The 17,699-nt window shown below is 36.4% G+C and overlaps 1 protein-coding gene across 1 annotated transcript in view; it reads right to left on the bottom strand.

Annotated features, from left to right (window-relative positions):
- The window catches only part of ZNF407 (zinc finger protein 407), a 308,108-nt gene that overhangs the window by 118,084 nt on the left and 172,325 nt on the right, over positions 1-17,699 (bottom strand). The window contains exons 5-6 of the mRNA XM_029958925.1: positions 15,794-15,877; positions 7,495-7,615 (exon numbers count right to left, since the gene is read on the bottom strand). Of these exons, the coding sequence (XP_029814785.1) occupies positions 7,495-7,615; positions 15,794-15,877 (205 nt within the window). The remainder of the gene's footprint in view (positions 1-7,494; positions 7,616-15,793; positions 15,878-17,699) is intronic.

The raw sequence follows: 17,699 nt of genomic DNA, 5'->3' as shown, positions 1-17,699 counted from the left end.
GTCCTTTTGTTGTAGAAGCACTGTCAGAACAGGAAATTACAAGTCTTTTTTGCTACTTCAAGCTGTATTAAGACCATAGCCTTGCCATTCATCTTGAGGTTAGTACTAAGACTTTATTTAATATCAAAATACAACTTACTAAAGATTGTTTTAGTTTGAAATATATGCTCGTGTTCCAGACTGATAAACATTAATTAACTATATATTAGAAATAAATAAAATGTATTTATGATAAGATATTTACGCTTCTTAAGAAAGAGGAATAGATAAGACAGCGATGATTACATATGATAGGAAAAAAGAAGTGTGAGGACAGCGAGAAGATAAAATGTGATAAAAGAAGACATTAGTTACAATAATCTGTCCACTGCATGAATTGGCCTTATCCATATTTCCTAGACACCAAATACTTCAGGTTCTGGGTTAAGTGTGTTGCACACTGATTAAAAGAGCATCAGTACAGCAGGGAAGAGGTTGCATAAGAAGAATAGTTTAGGGACTAAGCCCAAATTGAACAGCAAGGGGAAGACAGTACTGAAAGAAATCAGTTTGATAATGTTTTTGCAGAACTTAACCCAAAGAGTGAACAAACTTGCAGAGCATTGAGATACAATCATGACAGGCCATAACAGAGAGATGGTGTCAGAAGCTGAAACTAGATAGTAATTTTTACATTGATATCAAAACGGCTGCATGTCCCAGTAGCATTAAACTCAGCAGTCACCCATGAGATTTAGCAGAGTACTGAGGCTTAAACAGACACTTAAACGTTGTTCTTCAAAGGACTCAATCCAAAATGAGCCTAGAATAGCATTATCAATGCTTGCAATTGCATCACCCGTTTAAAGGTACTTGGGTAGATCCTTAAAGTCCCAAATCTGATGGTTCAGTGTTACCATGAGAATCACAGATCCACTGCACTAAAAAGGCAATTTTTAATTCCCCTTATTTAGAGTGGATTGGGGAAAAACCCCAATCATCAGGAATAAATTAATAAATAAATAGAAAGAAAAAAAATCAACAAAAGAAACTTGAGTAATCAGTGCTCATGGAATTATTCATGGATTTCCTTAACTTAAGGAGTAAGTATTATTCATTAAAATTAATAGAAGTCCATACTACCCTTCTACCGAGTAGAGTGCATTTACTTTGCTATCAATTACAAATATGGAATGCAAAGGACATCACAAAATGATTCTGGTATTGCATACTGTGCCAAAGCCTCTTAACATGGCAACTACACTGTGGACCATAGTCACCATTCTACATATGCCAATGCATATGTGTGTGCACATACATATATGCCTTTATTAGAGAAACAATTGTTTCCTAGTAAGCATACATTCTCTTAAGTAAGCATACATTCTCCAGTGTCACTCTCTGTCCAGTGACACTGGACAGGGACAGCTCTGAGAGAGGGAGTTTGAGCTCTTTTATACACTGCCACCAACACCCTTCGCAAAACTGCAGAGACAGGATTTCTCAGTCAGTGCAGACACACATCTCCAAGCAAGGGTCATATCATTAATTGTGAGCTCTCTGGTTCTGTGAGTTTGAATTACATCTGGTCAAGTTGGTTTACCTGATAGCTGCTCTGTATTGTGCACTATTACAACATTGCATATTTTCATCCTGAGTTTACCATATAAACTATTTGCTATAACTGAGGTGATGATAAAATGTTTTATTACGCCATAGAAACATCATAAAGAGAATAACTCTAACCATTGTTTTGTATGCCATGGATTCACTAGAATAAATAAAGTGTTTTTGCAATTATATCTAAATTTTATTACAAATTATTTTTATTTACTTAAATGCTACAGCGTATTTTATTCCAAATTAACAGAAATATTTCCAAATATTTTATCTGAATGTTTATTAAAAACTAAGGAGTGAATAATATTCTGAGGAGTTTGCATCTGGGAACTATGACCATGTACTGACAGAATGTCTCTCTAAACGTCTATCTTCATTTGTTTATAAGTCTGCTAGCACAAGGATATCCTCAACTCATGCTGCTAAACACAACAGAAGCTGAAGTGCTTCCTGAAGGCCCAGTTTGTTCTATTACATACATGCATTATTTTCCTTAGCAACTTTGTATTCATACAAAGTATATGCACTTTTTATTTTAACCATTCTGCCTTTGTGATATATATAAAAAAGTGATTTTCCACAGTGCAGTGGTGGTTGCCACCTGGAATCCTCATCAGCCTACACAGTTTTAAAACCTAGTTATTTCTTATATATGCATGTTAAATTTCACTGGTTACAAAGAACATATTAATGCTAATATTGTAATGGTAAATTTTTTCATCATTTTATGTAGAATTTGCCTTAACAGCCTTTCAGTTTTGCTATGAATTAGTACATATGGTAGTACATGAAGTACATACCTCGTCTGTAAAGTAGTCCCTAGTTATCCTTGATATAACTAGGGAATAGTGCCCAGCTGATGCAATCATATCTATACATTATTGAATTCACCGATATAAACAGAGAGAAAATACTTACTTTGCACATTCTTATGACTTAGGTGCAAATCCTGGAGTGTATTATAAACTGGTCTTTACAACCTATGAACAGATACTATAAGTCAGAGGGAAATAGGAACTCCCTAGGGATGCTGTCCAAAAAAAGAAAAGTAGCCCCTGTGGAGTCACTCCCCCTAAGTCATGCTGCTGCTGCTGCTGAAAATATGCAATGAATCCTTCTGCAGTTGGAATTTCAGATGTCATATTCCCTTACAGAATGTTGTCTAATTATTTTATTATGCATAATAAATGTAAAATATTTATTTTAGTTTACATAATTATATTAAAAATGTATGCTATTTATTCACAGTCTTGTAAGACATCCTTCACAAGTCATATACCTTATAGAAAGGAATGAATGCTGTTTTGCTGGCCTGGTTGTTTGTTTTCTATACCTTCTTATCTATGTCTGAGCAACTACCCTGGATATTGCCCTCCATTCCTTTGCTTCCCCTCACCGTCATGGGTCTTCTGTGCAAAACAGACCATACAGTGCAATCTCAGAGAAATTAAAGTCATTTTGTTTAATTACAGCAGAGGGATGGCACAAAGCACATTAATATTATACCTGTCCCACACTCTCATGGTCAAAGTTGTAGCAATACTCCCTCTGCATCACAAAACTATGCCAGTGCTCCTCCCGAGGCCTGTATTTCAACAAACTTGACTATGTGAGTAAAGCAGGGTTCTGACTTTCGCATGCCCCCACCATGTAATTCAGATCCATTTTACAATGAAACATCCCCCTCACACACACCATGAACATAAATTGCCTGAGAAGCTGTGATAGTTACACAGAAAGTCAGGACGAGTAGGAGTTAAATTTGAAGCTTTACATATGACTAAAATGAGATTTCCCATTCATAATTTAGACCCATGCACAAAAACAGTCAAGACTTTGAAAATGCTGTATATCTGCATCTCTCATTGACATCATCAAACTTAGGGGTGTTTTGCACTTCTGCAATCAGGTCAAATTCAGCTACCTAAATATGTTGCAGGTTTAGAAAGTTTGGCCACAGACTATTCAAACTACAGATTTAGAAATCTGTTTACAGGTGCTCATTTTTGGGAGGTTATACAGCTCCTCATTACTTACTGTGTCCATTGTCAAATGTGAACAGTATTGTCAGTATAACTGTAGGATCATGTCATCTGAAAAGTTCAGACACATAGCACATTTTTTTTTAAAATTACTAAGAATTATAAAATAAGCATTGCATATGTAATGGTGGTGCAGGGTCCTGTGAGACCAATTGTGTTTTATAAAATTAAGTTGAACATTAATTAAGAGTGAATGAATATTTTTGTATGACAAAGCACACTGACTTAAGAATGGAGAGACATGCCGTGTGATTTGAAAAAGTAAATGCAAAGGAAAATTGTGCATATTTTTAACTAAATAGTAAAAACCTAGGTTGAAAACACAAAGGTGAAAAAAATATAACCGAAACATTTAAGGAGCAAATTTTTGTATTTATGAATACATATATTATATTTTTGTTCCTTCAAAAGAAATTAGATTTTATAACCTAGACTGAAAATATAATTTTAAATTATACTTTTTACTTGAAGTCGCATACAACTGTATAGAACAGCAGATGTTCATTTCTTTGTTATTGATATACAAAAAAAATTAGACAAAAATAAGTATCAAGTGGTCACAGTACAAACTCTAGAGATGAAAGGTAACATTTTTCCAAGAGTATTGAACTATAGTCATAAGCATAGATTATAAAAGCAACTTGGTAAAATAAAGTGAGCAAAATCTCTCATTTTTGGTGGGGAATATGCATACTATAGAGAATATATAATTTGTGAGCTAAAAATGCTAGGTTAATTTATTAATCACTTCAGAAAACCACAGCCCTTCATGTCTTTTTCTAGTAAAGAAGAGAATTTCTCATTACATGTGTTATATAGGGAATAAATTCCATTTTCTGTTCCATGCAGCCATAATCACTTTTCCCCACAGTATCTTACAGCCTAGTTCCCTTCAGTTTATAAAGTTTATAACAGTTCCTAAATTTAGATTAGTTTCTTCTAATAGCCCTTTTTTTGTACTTCTAGCCAGGGTTAGCTAGCCTTTCACTCACTAAACTGGTAAGAGTTTTTGCAGAATGATTATTCACAATTTCAGGCTGATGAAATGAAAAGCTTGAAATCAAGAATCTCCAAGAACAGTCTGAGCACCGATGAGCTTGACAGGAATAATTAAAATACCCTGTATTTAGACATTGTTTTAATTCAAGTGTCTCAAACTACAGAATAGAGACGTAACTTCATCTATCAGTGAAAGGTGGCTTTATGGTAGCACTAACAATACTCTCCTCCATATCCCAACATAAAAAGAAAAATACTCACCTCGCTGAAACTGTAAGAGTCTGCAGTTGCCAAGCAACACTAAACAGCAACATCTGAAATAGTCTGGATGAACTTACAGTGCAAGGTCTGAGCTGAAAGCACCACAAGACCTCAACCACTAGACATGGGGATGAATTTTATCACTAGGTCAGCAGATTTTAAAATCTTCATTTAATATTTTTTGTAAGTGACATTTGCAAGACTACATAGTATCTGCTGAACTGGTGCAAACAATATTATTTACAGCATTGCTAATTCCTTTCCACTGAAACAGACAGTACTGGGTAAGTTGACCAGGAGGCAACATATGATTCCCTTAAAATTGTATTTTAAAACAAAGAGACATTTGGATAGAGAGAAAAATACGTATACTTGTATACAGCCAACAAGGCTGGCTAATATCCCAGGACTGTGGAAACTGGCAGGCACAAGTACGACTGCTGAGCTAATAAATACAGCAACTCCTCTATGGGTTACTCTGCAGCTACACAGAGTGCCTCACTGCCTCTATGAGCTTGCAGCAGCACAGCTCTGATTCCTGCATCCCTGCCAGATGTTTTTCAGCTGAGCTCAGAACAAATTTCCTGCATAATCAAAGCTTCATCAGCTGGTATCTGTAGAGATCAACCTCTGAAGATTAGGTCAAAATTGGCCTGAGAAGGATGGAAACTAACATCCTATTGCCATGAAACATTTATTTTTCAATAATAAAGAGGCAAAGCATACTCAGATATTTCTTGTTAATCCTGACAAATTAAATTATGTTTGCATCTTCTCTAATAACCTTCAGTATAAAAAATACTACTAAAAAACTTGTTATTTCTTGGAATTTATATCATACAGAAAACTGTCCACTCAAAGTAAAATGATCTCCTATCTTTCATTCAATAGAGCATTTAGTTATTTTGTCATACTGAGTGAGAGAATTGCATGTGCATAACAAACCTCAAACTGATTCACATCTACAGTGCTCTCAGTCTCTAGGGTCTTCAAGCCAAGGAGCTCAAACCCACTGTAACCCACTTCTCATTACCTAGTCCTGTAATAAGACTATTCCTGCCAATTGGGATGGTTCATTAAAGTGGATGACTGCAAGATTAAGTCTCCTCAATCACACAGCATTTAAAGATAGCGTTTCTTTTACCTTCATTGCAGCACATCATGTCACACTATTGCTTATTTGCTCTCACTTCACTCGACACAGACCTTTTAACACAACTGCTTTGACCACAGAAAATCACCTCTCATTTTTAGATGACTTACTGAAGCTGACAGAAACATTTCCATTTATTAAAAAACAACAACAACAACAAAAAAGAAAGCAGGCAGTCCCTTAAGGTAGCAGCACAGAATAAAGCCCCGTCCCTTAAAGGTTATCGAATTCAGTTCTCTGCAATTCTAGAGAGTGATTTAATGGGTGCTCAATACAGAAAAGTTCACAGAACATTTGCCACACATGCACAAAACAATGCAACAAAAAGTTTTGCACAGAAATTGCATGATCACTGCAGAAGCTTTCTGTACAAGAGTATTCTGTAAAGTAGCTCATAAATAGCGTGAAATCCTAGGCTTTGCTATATAGTCTTGTTTTAGGAAACTACGTTAAAACTGACACTAAAGGAACATTACAATCGTGTGTTCAGCATGAAAAGAAAATAAAAAATGCTATAGTGGTATAATCAAATGTTTAACTTTCTCTGCTTGCGTGCATGCATCACAACGCATACATCTAATCATGCGTCATTTATTAAATATAATGCGAAATTTTAAAAAACTTTTTGAACATCCACTGTTGCAAATTGCCCATAAAAAACTTCAGTGGATTCCTTTATAGTACACATAGACTAGCTACCTCACTGCCAGGTATTAAAAGTATTCAAGATTGTAGAAGAAGCATTTAAGAGTAAAGACTCACCCAAGAAGCAATACGAAATCATTTAATAAGTAGTCTATAATGAACCAAAGACACAGGGGGCAAACAACAGAATCATGTGATTTTTGAGAATTTAATCTACTGCCCTAACAGGATGGGTTTTAGCGGCGGAACATGGGAGGCTTTGCCATGGAACCAACCCCAGGGCCAACTCTCATCCAAATACCCTGAGCTGGCAAGGAGAAGGAAAACTGGAGCAAGACTGCAGAACTGTAACTAGCTCCAGTTGCTTCATGTTCTAATAAGTGTCTTGTGAGCATTTAGGCTGCTAAGCCTTTTAGAGAACTTTTCCTTTCTTGGTGAACTGGTTTCAACTCAACCGAGAAAAATTCCAGAACCGCAATTGATTTGAAAAGGCGATGCAGATAAGTGGCCTCACCATGGAGAATTTTAACAGACACTAGAGCAGCTGTGAAACAAACACTCAACATTAGCACTGTAGTGTTACCACTAAAAGGTTTCCCATCATTTGTTTTTCTTTATAAAGTAATACCTAAATACTGAAGACTAAGTTTTTAAATGCAGCTCCTAATTTAATATGCAATTACTGCTGCCCTGATGGTGTTTTAATGGCAATATATTTTTATTGGTGACTTCAAATGAACCTCATCTGATCACCTTAACCCTTCTCTCATCATGCTTTAGTTAATGACTCATTACCTGTAGTCACACCAGGGACATCTGTAAGGCTTTTCTCCAGTATGGACACGCTTATGTCGTGTCAGATGCGATTGCGTTGTGGAAGCGAAGTTACACTCATCACATTTAAATGGTTTCTCTCCTAGAAGTTGACAAGAGAATCATTATCAGTTTTCATCAATAGAAAAGGAAGACAAGTTCAAATTTCTGGCATATCCCTTGAGATAGCTTTTATTCTGTATATATACAGCAAACACAAATACAAAATAAATTTCCAAATAAAATGTACTAATTGAAAAATATGACATATACTCATCAGTATCCACCTCACTTTCCATGTGGTGTTACACAGCAGAAAAAAGGAGGAGAAAGAACTGCACTGAAATAGAGTAACCATGTTACTGGTCTTATTTCATGAAAATATAACCAAGCATTCTTCTCACCCTGCACCTTCTGTTAAAGTTGGGTCAAGAATAGCCCTGAAAACAACACTGTTGAAGACAGAAGATGAAAAATCAGGCTAATGCTTGTATTCAGAACTTGCTCAGAAAGGAACATCTCCAGGTAGAAAGCATCTTTGTCTCCAGTCATGGATTTTAAATCTTATCCTTTAAATAACATAAATAAACCAGGACTGCAAATATGAACCAGAACTCAGTGCTCCATTCCCCTCTCTTGCCTGCTAGTCTTCTGCCCTTGTGAATCTTTTCTGAACAGTAGGCCAATTTTCAGCAAAAGGACTTGAAAGGTTAATGAAAAAAAAACAAACAAAAAACCAACAACCAAACCTAGACTAGGACAATAATATTTTTAGAATACTAAAATTCAATCTCTGCTGACTGTGCAACTAAACTGAAAATTTCTATGAGATTGCTAATTGAAGAAAACTAAAAATCTCTAGTGTCTAACTTACTATGTGAAAAGAGTACTTTTCCTTCCAGTGGAAGGGTCTACCCCTTAGAAGGTACCAAAATAAAATCTCATAACAGATACACGCACTGTGATGCCTAGCTATGAACCTGCATCCCATTTTTCCAACTGGTTGTTCCAGAAATATTCTGGCACATGTAGTTACCACATAGGGAGGAAACAGGTTTCTTTTTGTATGCAAAAGACTAAAGGCAGCTCCTAACTTAGGTGATCTTCTCTGCATTGTGCAAGCCTTCAGAAGTATTTATCCTAGAGACTTCATAAGAATTAAGAAGTCTGGACAAAACTCCAAGGGACAGACATGTGCCTTGTAGAATATTCAACGCTCTACAACTGGCAGTATCAAAATTGAACCCTAAGCCTATTAGCAGGTACAATGTGAAGTTTTTCAGACTGCCAGAAGATATACCACCAGCACAAGACTATCAGTAAAAGTGGCCTTCTGCAATCAGTAATTAAAGGCCACTCCAAGCCAAATTTTTCAAGCCTGTTTATAGCATGAGACACTCAAGACTTCAAAACAAACTTTGCCAGAATATTTGCCAGAGGAGAGAGAGAAATCTGCATTTTTCATTCTTGGAGATTGTTCGGGTTTTCCCTCCCAAGGGAAAAAGATATGCAAGGTCCTCAAGGCCTGAAAAGCCCATTCTGCTGGACAAAAGGACAACAGAGCAGTTTCTGAAAGCTCCATAAAGAGTTGGAATAATTGCTTTTAGCAGTTGCCGGAGAGAATACCAGCCACTGTTTTTCAGTTATTGTTTCATGGGACAAGGAAAGGTGAAGGGGCAGGGCATAAAGCTGAAGCCTCTACGCTGGACAAATTGAGACTGCTAGAAAGTATGTCTTTCCTGCCCCAAATGGGGTTTTCTTGTCAGACTCTGACACTCTGCTCTGGAGAAGCTGATTCTCCCAGCAGCTTGCATGGTACTAGCTACTTCTTCAATTAAACTCTCTGGGAGGCCACAGACTCCCTAGCAACGTAACCTGTTCTTGAACTGAAGATTTCTTGTTCTGATTTATTTCATCATCTAGTATTAAAGAAGATAGCAACATTTTCAAGCCTAAATAGAAAAGCCACAGGTATTTTAGATAACATACATATTTATTTTAACTGCTTTCATTTAAAATGCATTATAACCTTGCCAACTTGCCCCTCTGTAAAAAAGGCAGATCTGAACTGAAAGTAGATTTTTAGTTTGCCATTCAAGGGAGAATGGATCAAGTAAAGGTTTGTTGCTGTGCCACAGCAGGGCCAGTGGGGCTGTCAGCCAAGCAAGTGCCCATTGAAGCCAGGAGGTCTTGCAAATTCCATCGAGACCATAAGAAAAATTATAATCCCTGCCCACTGCTCCAGGAAGCTTCTCCTTAGGAAAGCTTTGAGGCTAACTGCTCCTTTCAAGTGGACTATGTGTAAATCTCACCTGACAGAAAATACATCACAGCAGCACCACAAAACAAAAGCCAACCAAACCAGGAGGAAAAAAGACAGTCTAACATAGCCTGTAAGTCTTAGTAGTTGCACATGGGAAACACTATCTTTATGGAAAATTAACCAGGTTGATAAGTACAGCTGAAAAAAATCTAAGAGACAACTAGATATTTCTTTGGGTTGGGGGATGTTGAAGACTATATCATCTGTAGCAGGAGTACTTTTATTTATTTGTTTATTTATTAAAGTTTTCCACAGACCTACTCATTCAAGTATTTTTTGTCTTCCCTATCTTTGGGCCAGAATGCTTCTTATAAGCTTTTGTGCCCCAATTTTCCTTCCACTCTTCATGCCTTCAGACATTTCAGGCAATAAAAATATTTTTTTTAATATGGGCTGCCACTAAAAATTCCAGGACTCTTCTTTACCTCCAAACAAGTTTCTAATTCATACAAAATTAAAATAACACAAAAAAAATTCAATATTTACAATATTTTTTAAACAATAAAACCCATATGTAAAAACTATAAAATAGTATCCAAAAATGTACAAGGACAAATTTTACTTATTTAAAGATCAATAAAGGTAAAAAAAGCCAAACCACCCTACCCTCCCATTACTATTACAGAAGACTTGTCTGTGCCTCACCATGAAAAAAACCCGATAGGTGCCCCAAAACGACCCAATGGTCAAGAAGCTCTGTGTGTGTGTGTGAAACATAAGGATATACATTCCAAGATCAAGGACCCACTTTCTGGGCCTTTATTTTGTTTTTAAATACAAGTACTTTCAAAAAGCTCCATTTCCTGACCACGGGATCACAGAAGAAATGGGTTTGCATTTTTGACAATACTGCAACCAACTTCTGAAATGTGTCAGTTGTTTAAGTCACCTAACATGAAAAATCTGAGCTCCAACAATCAAAGTTTGTGAAAGCAAATGATAAAAGGGTCAGTTCATGGTGCGTACCAGACTATAAAAGCATTTATTAAAGCTGCTTGCTAACCAGTAAGCCTCGTCAGCTCTACCCATTCTGTTCTTCTTAAACCATGACCGAAGTTTTCTTTTTCTCTTGCCACTAGACAATTTCTTTGAGGTAGGGAGAAAGTTTTAAAAAAATCAGATTTTGGCGTCTTTTCTGGTCAAAGGTTTGCTATAATCAAGTTCCACATTCTGCTGCAAATGTTGGCATAAATGGAAAAGAAAAGCAACAGAGATGCTCTTCGAATTTCACCTCTTCCCTTGCTGAAAAGACCAATAAGTCTTCTTATTGTGCTACATTTTCTGTGGTATTCAACATTATAATTTTTTTAAGCTGTGGTGGGGAAGTTGAAGAGAAGAGGCTACATTTTACATTAAATTCAATGCCGAGTAATATAACTACACATTAAAGTAAAAGAGCAGTTCACATGAGAAATAGAAACACAAAGTGAGTCACTCATCTGGATAAAAACATATATACTATTAAATTTTCTTTCTTTATTACATTGACCTATAAATGTCTTCAGAAGCACAAGATTGAAATGAGTGAGCAGAAGTAATCATACAAACAGTGATCTGTACGATATGAGCTACCATCTTCAAAAATTCATGAAAATATTTGAACAAAGACACGATCTTCTTAAGCAGCTCCATAAGTTCATGGTGACTGCCACACAAGTGCTGTACTTAGTGTACAGTAGGTGTACTTACCTGCTAACACTCTACTGCTGTAATGTAATTCTATCATGACCAGGAAGATCCCACCACAACCAACACATGAGAAGCAAATGTAGACTGTCATTGTGTAGAAGATGAGGATGGGGTTTTTGCAATTTGCAGGAGTACTAACCAACATTAAAAAAGGGACTTCATGCAAGAGAACACAGGTTGTTACTGATCAGCACTCTTGGACTGAGCCAGCTACTACAGTACAAAATGGAAGCAACATGTTGAAGAATGGAAAACTAGAGTGATACCAAAAGACAAACAAAGGAGGAGAACAGACAAATAAGAACACAAAGAAAAGATATTTTAAAATTATTAAGTGTTTCCATGTTTGCATTTCAAGCCAGAAATAATTACACTTGCTTGTTTTTTCTCTCTTATATAATTTCCTAGTTGATCATGATTAAGGTAAAATATTAAAATTATGTGATATTATATGCTTCTTTCGCGTATGTGTGTGTGCATTTTTGGTGAATGATTTAGAGGATAGTTACTTTTTTATTACAAAATTCAGATAATCACTTAGATTCTTTGTGGAATGCAACTAATTCTAAATTCAGTGAATGCTAAAATTTGCAATGTTATTTATTTATCTTCCTATCTTCAGGCAGATTTTCTTACTGGAACAAAATACGACTCAAAAGCACTTGCTTTGGGATGGCTCAAAAGATGAAATTTTTTATTCCCAGTCTTGTTGACACACCATAACTATGGCATATACATTCTTGCAGCACCACAAGCTGTCCCTTATTTACCACATAGCACTGGCTGATACTGCAAGCGACCCAAGTTTCTTCAGACAGTTTATCACAGCCTAGGCAGCCACAAGTGTCTATGGTAAAGCATTCGACAGACAGAGATGTAAGTATTCTTTACAGTGTGATAAAATTCCAGTCAAACTCTGGACCACTCCAGGTTGCCATTGCTTCAATTGACAAAACAGAAAATCAGGTCATGGATATTTACATAGTCAGTAAAAGACTTGCAGAGTTCTATAGACAGATTCTTTCAGAATAGGACTGTAAGAAGGTGCACTAAGATAATAAAATAATGACAGAACATTTTCCCAGGACAAAATCAGTCAAGGACTTTGCTTATTCTATGTTCAAAGTGTGCATTTCTCACAGGACCACATTAGTCACTAAGGACATAACGTATTTAACACTGAATAAAAATGTCAACTGGTAAAACATCAGAAATCTTGACGGGTCAAATTATTTGTTCCTACTTTACAGTTGAGAAAGCCTCTATCAAGGAAATCTGCATCATGTTTGCAAATACATAAGTACAAACATTTTTCAAGTCTTAACACTAATGGTTTTTTCTTTCAGTTTAACATTCCTGCACTTCTTTTCATTTAAAAAGCAAAAACATCTCTTCAACGGATAACATCCTATTTACCAAACTAGTCCCTACAGTTTGCTCCAAGAGTGACCAAGGGTCATTTTTTTCACACCAAGTTATACTTCTTGCTCCCTTTAATATTTCCAAAGAAAATGCATCTTTCACTAGATAAAGGTATTTCTCCAGGTAGATAGAAATAATCTCATCTAAAAAGAGAAGAACAGAGTAAGAAATACCAGAATCAGGAGTATCAAAAGTCTAAGTGGCTGATCCTACAGGCAGTCCTCTCTTGTGTCAAATATCTAACAGCAGCTGAACATTTCTCTGGGGTGTCAGGACATCTCAGGCCTTGAGGCTGGGATGAGAGTAGGCTTGTTAAGTTGGTTAAGACTCCCTAACTACATGTGAGGATTTGCTCATTTGCCCTTGAATGAAGGGTCTCTGACAAGTGATAGAAGTAATCTTGGATTGGAAGATGTTCTATGTCAGCCCCCTAGACAGCTTGTACTACAGTAGGGAATTATTTAAGCCATTTAGACTATTTTTGATACCTATCCATTTCAAACCTGATTGTAATTTGCTTTGGCATTCTGCTTGGGGAAAATTGTGCCAACTGGAGACAGAGGAAAAAAAAAGGTACAAAGAGGAGTGCATGCAGCTAATGACTGAGATAGAGTCGAGCACTGGATGAAAATACAAGGGAACCCATGTAAGTGCAACAGTGCAGGCAAAGGTGGATTGTGTCATTCTCCTTGAAACAAATAGAAGCTACAGATAATTTTTCTGCTAAAGAATCTTCTCTGATTGTTTGTGCCACAGAGGCAGATAAATGCCAAAAAGATAGATCCCTCTGCCTCTGAGATACTGTCCTGTATAGTATAAAGTTAATAGCAAAGTAATAACGAGTCTCCAGTCCTGACATAAAATATAAAGTTATGCTTGCTAGATGCAAGCTTCATGATCTATAACCTGTAAATCCCTGTGATCATAGCACAAGAAGTCTCTACCACACTGGCAAAAGAAGGGCAAAATGCCTTCAAAAACCTAGACAGCTTTTCACCAGCAAAACACCATATTTTCAGCCTAATTTTGTACAGAAATCAGGAAAATATTTTTTCTATTGCTTGTGGCCTAATGATACAAAAAATATAAATATATATTTGATTATAGAGACTTACATTTAGGAGAAACCAGATCTGCACTCACATAATAGGTAAAGACAAGAAGGGTACGTACAAGAATTTGCAGTTCTTCTACTTCCCCATTCTGAAATGATTGTTTACTATTTGTGTGGCTGCATGAACTGTGAGTCCCAGACATATGCAAGACCCCAATGTGTCACATGGTAGGCCAATAAAATCAAGGGGTAGTTCCTATCCTACTGAGAACAATGACTTATTTCTCCTAAAGAAAAACATTCTTAGTCCACATTTGGCCAACTTGTGCTAATACGTGAAAATTTTTCAAAGCTCCAGAAAAATGGAAGCTGTTAGTTACAACTGAAGCATACAGCTTCTATTCCAGTAGTTGTAATTGCTCCTGTTATCGTTCAGAAAGTGTAATACTAAGAGAACTTATTATATTTACTAAATGACTTTTCTTGGTCACTTGAAAAACATAAACTTCTGGCAGTGAATGGGAACTGACTGTGGCAGTACTATCCCACAAATTGATGTTCCTTATTATCAGAAAAAAAATAAATTCTGAAAGTAGGATTACTAGCTAGATTTGCAAGTAAAATTTGGCCCTGAATATACTTTTTTTTTTGGGGGGGGGTGGTTATCCATTTCAAGATATTGCCTGACTGGCACTGAAAACCCCACCTTTTTGAAAGCATCAAAGTCTCCTCCAAATACGGTTGCTCAAATAAACTGAAAACAGGGTGGGAAGAATGGTTTCAGGTTCTCAAGAAAGAGGGTAGCTGCTCTCCAGGAAATTACACATTTAGATGGTATATGTTCTGAATGAAGATTAGTTTATACAGGGACATAATAAAATCTCCCACCGTGATTCCTTTACAAAATCCATGGAAATTTCATGATGTAACAACTATAGCTTCTCATTTGTTAGACATTTCTTTCCACTGTACATTAGACAATGGTTACTTAACTCATACGTTATCCTCATGATAGCCAGTAAAACAAAAAACTACACTGGCTTTAACAGCAACACTTCTACGTCTGTTTGAACAAAATCTATTCAAATAATCAAACACTTACAAGGAACTACTAAAAAGCACAATTAAAGTAGAATGTATTAATAAATGTTTAATACTTACACCTTTCCTGGTCTTCTGAAACCAAGAACCAATTTAATTTTGTCTGATATTAAAATTTTATGACCAAGTGGTAGGAAAGCTTTACTAATTCTGGAAGAGAAATCTTGCTTTACATGCCAGCCATGTGGTAACTCTTAAAGTTGCACCTATTAATTACAAACTATCCTAAAATTACAAAAGGGCAACTGAAACAACACTATGCCTCAGTCCAAAATAATGGATTAATCTATATGTAGTCTCTAATTTTCACCCAGGGACATTCTAGCAGACTCTTGCAAAATCTTCACAGTAGGTAATCTATTTGGGCCTCGGAAAAAAAATAGTAGACTTACCATTCATTTAAAGAAGAAAGCCAGTCTTTACAATTCTAATTCCTTCAGAAAAAAAAAAAACAACAAACAAACCAAAAATATCCCCCACCCTCCCCCAAGCAATTATTCAAACTCCCAGCTAACACATTTGATGCAGACCTTGGGCATACCGATTTTACAAAACTGAGAAAAAGCAAAGTAAACAATGAGCCAATGTATTATTTGTACTGTAACGTGCTATTTGACTTGTGTTACTGTCCAGTGTAGAGGGACTCCCTTCCTGGAGAAAATATAGCAAAGAGTAAAGACAGCTTTACTGACCTGTGTGCTGCCGCCGATGCTTGGTGAGGGCATGACGTGTCCCGCCGGCAAAGCCACAAAGGTCACAGAGGAACGACTTCTCGCCTGTTGCAACAATAAACAGATGAGGGACTGCGGAGGTCACAGATCATTAAAACATATCTATCAAGGCTTTCAGGGTTACTAATTCCTCCAATCAAATGTTTCCATGTAAATATGTCAAATGGGAATGAAATTACCACTGCGGTTTATTGACTGTGATAAAATCTGAAAAGCACCACTGAACATAATTACATACTTGTCAGACCCATAAAAATTAGCTTTATTATCAATGGAATGGTTTTGTACAACTTCATTTCTGTTAGATGTCTTCCAGATGGGGCTGCTTTATGCACTTGAACAGTTTTTATGCATATCCTGATTTTTTACAATTCCCATACATCTGGCCTTTCTGTGCTGAGTAAAGATCGCCTGGAAAAAAAAGTTAATATACTGTATACATGATTCTGCTTAAATAAAATATATTCAATTTACTAACAAATTAAAGGTACTGAGAAATTTTTAACAGACTAGGTCACAGTCATCTTTAGTTACCTTCTATTTATTAGTAAGTATTAAATTATTTTCTTGAATACAAGAAGAGTACAGGCAAGAATAAAATCCACATTATTCAGTACCAGTGGCAATTCAGCACTGTTAATGTTTATAAAGTTTTCATGACATAAAGAAAACAGGTCTTGGGATTGCTACTGAAATTGCAGCAGAACTTACATTGTTCATCTTCAAATGATAATTCTTCATTCCAAACCTCTGGACCAATATGAGAGATTTTGGCAAACGGAATACTCATTAAAAGTGCATAAATGCCCTCTTTTCAGTATTTTTTTTTAAGAGAAACTAGGATTTTGCCCTGTTGCCTATTAATACAGTCTATCATTTAACAGTAATATTTTTGCCCAGTATATACTAACATGCACAGCAATCTCAGCCCATAAAGGCCACATGGAAGGTCATTATGAATTAATAACACTAATCTCAGGTATGGACTCAAAAACCTCAGATAAGACTGAAATTTTAAATTTTTTTTTAGAAGAATTGCATTAGTCATTTTGAGCCAAATTGTCTTCTTTTGCAATAACATAGTGGAGAGGGGTCTGGTAGGGCAGTGATGCTGAACTCATTGAAACTAAGTCTCCTTCAAATTCTTCGCAATGGGGAAAGAAATTTAGTTCCTACAAAAGAAGGTTGGGTTAAGAGGTTGGGTGTCAAATTAAAAAGTCCTCCAGTGAAGACAAAGGGGTGGGAACCTTGATGCTGTTTATTCCCACATAACCAAGCACATAGATACACAGACTTTCTGGAAAGTCACAGTGCCCCAGTTAACTCTGGATGCTCTTCATACAAGCAAGAGACCATCTCACGAGTGGGAGTTCCCTGGAGAGCACCACAGAGATGAGATGCCCTCTTCTATCAGTGCTTTGATGAGGGTACTGAGGATCTCCAGCTCCTCACTCTGGTTGCCACAGTGAGGGAGTCCTTGGGCCCTGTGCTACCAGGAGGAAAGCAATTCCTCCAAAGTTTCCAAGGCAGCTGGAATCTTACCACTGAAAGGGAATCACTGAAATGCAGATTAGCCTCCAACACATAGCTAGGCTATGAAAAGTGATGGGCACACGTTTCAGAATTTCACCATTTCAGAATAAAGCAAATATTGTATCGTTATTTTCTGCATCCAAATCCAGTCAGGTGAGGCAGAGTGAGACTTTACAGGACTCTGGGTTTTTTTGAAAATTTGGTTGATTGAGAGTATCCCAAGATAGTATTTAATGTGTAAAATAATTTCAGTACCTCTTTGGGGAGTCAATTTTAGCCATTTCCGGTTATAATTGAATCTAAAAAAAACCAGCAGAAAAAGCAGAACGGAAAC

Source organism: Manacus vitellinus, unplaced genomic scaffold (genome assembly GCF_001715985.3).
Source record: "Manacus vitellinus isolate BGI_N305 unplaced genomic scaffold, ASM171598v3 scaffold_17_pilon, whole genome shotgun sequence".
Lineage (NCBI taxonomy): Eukaryota > Metazoa > Chordata > Aves > Passeriformes > Pipridae > Manacus > Manacus vitellinus.
Note: the sequence above shows the minus strand (reverse complement) of the source record. Positions and strands in the feature narration are given on the sequence as shown.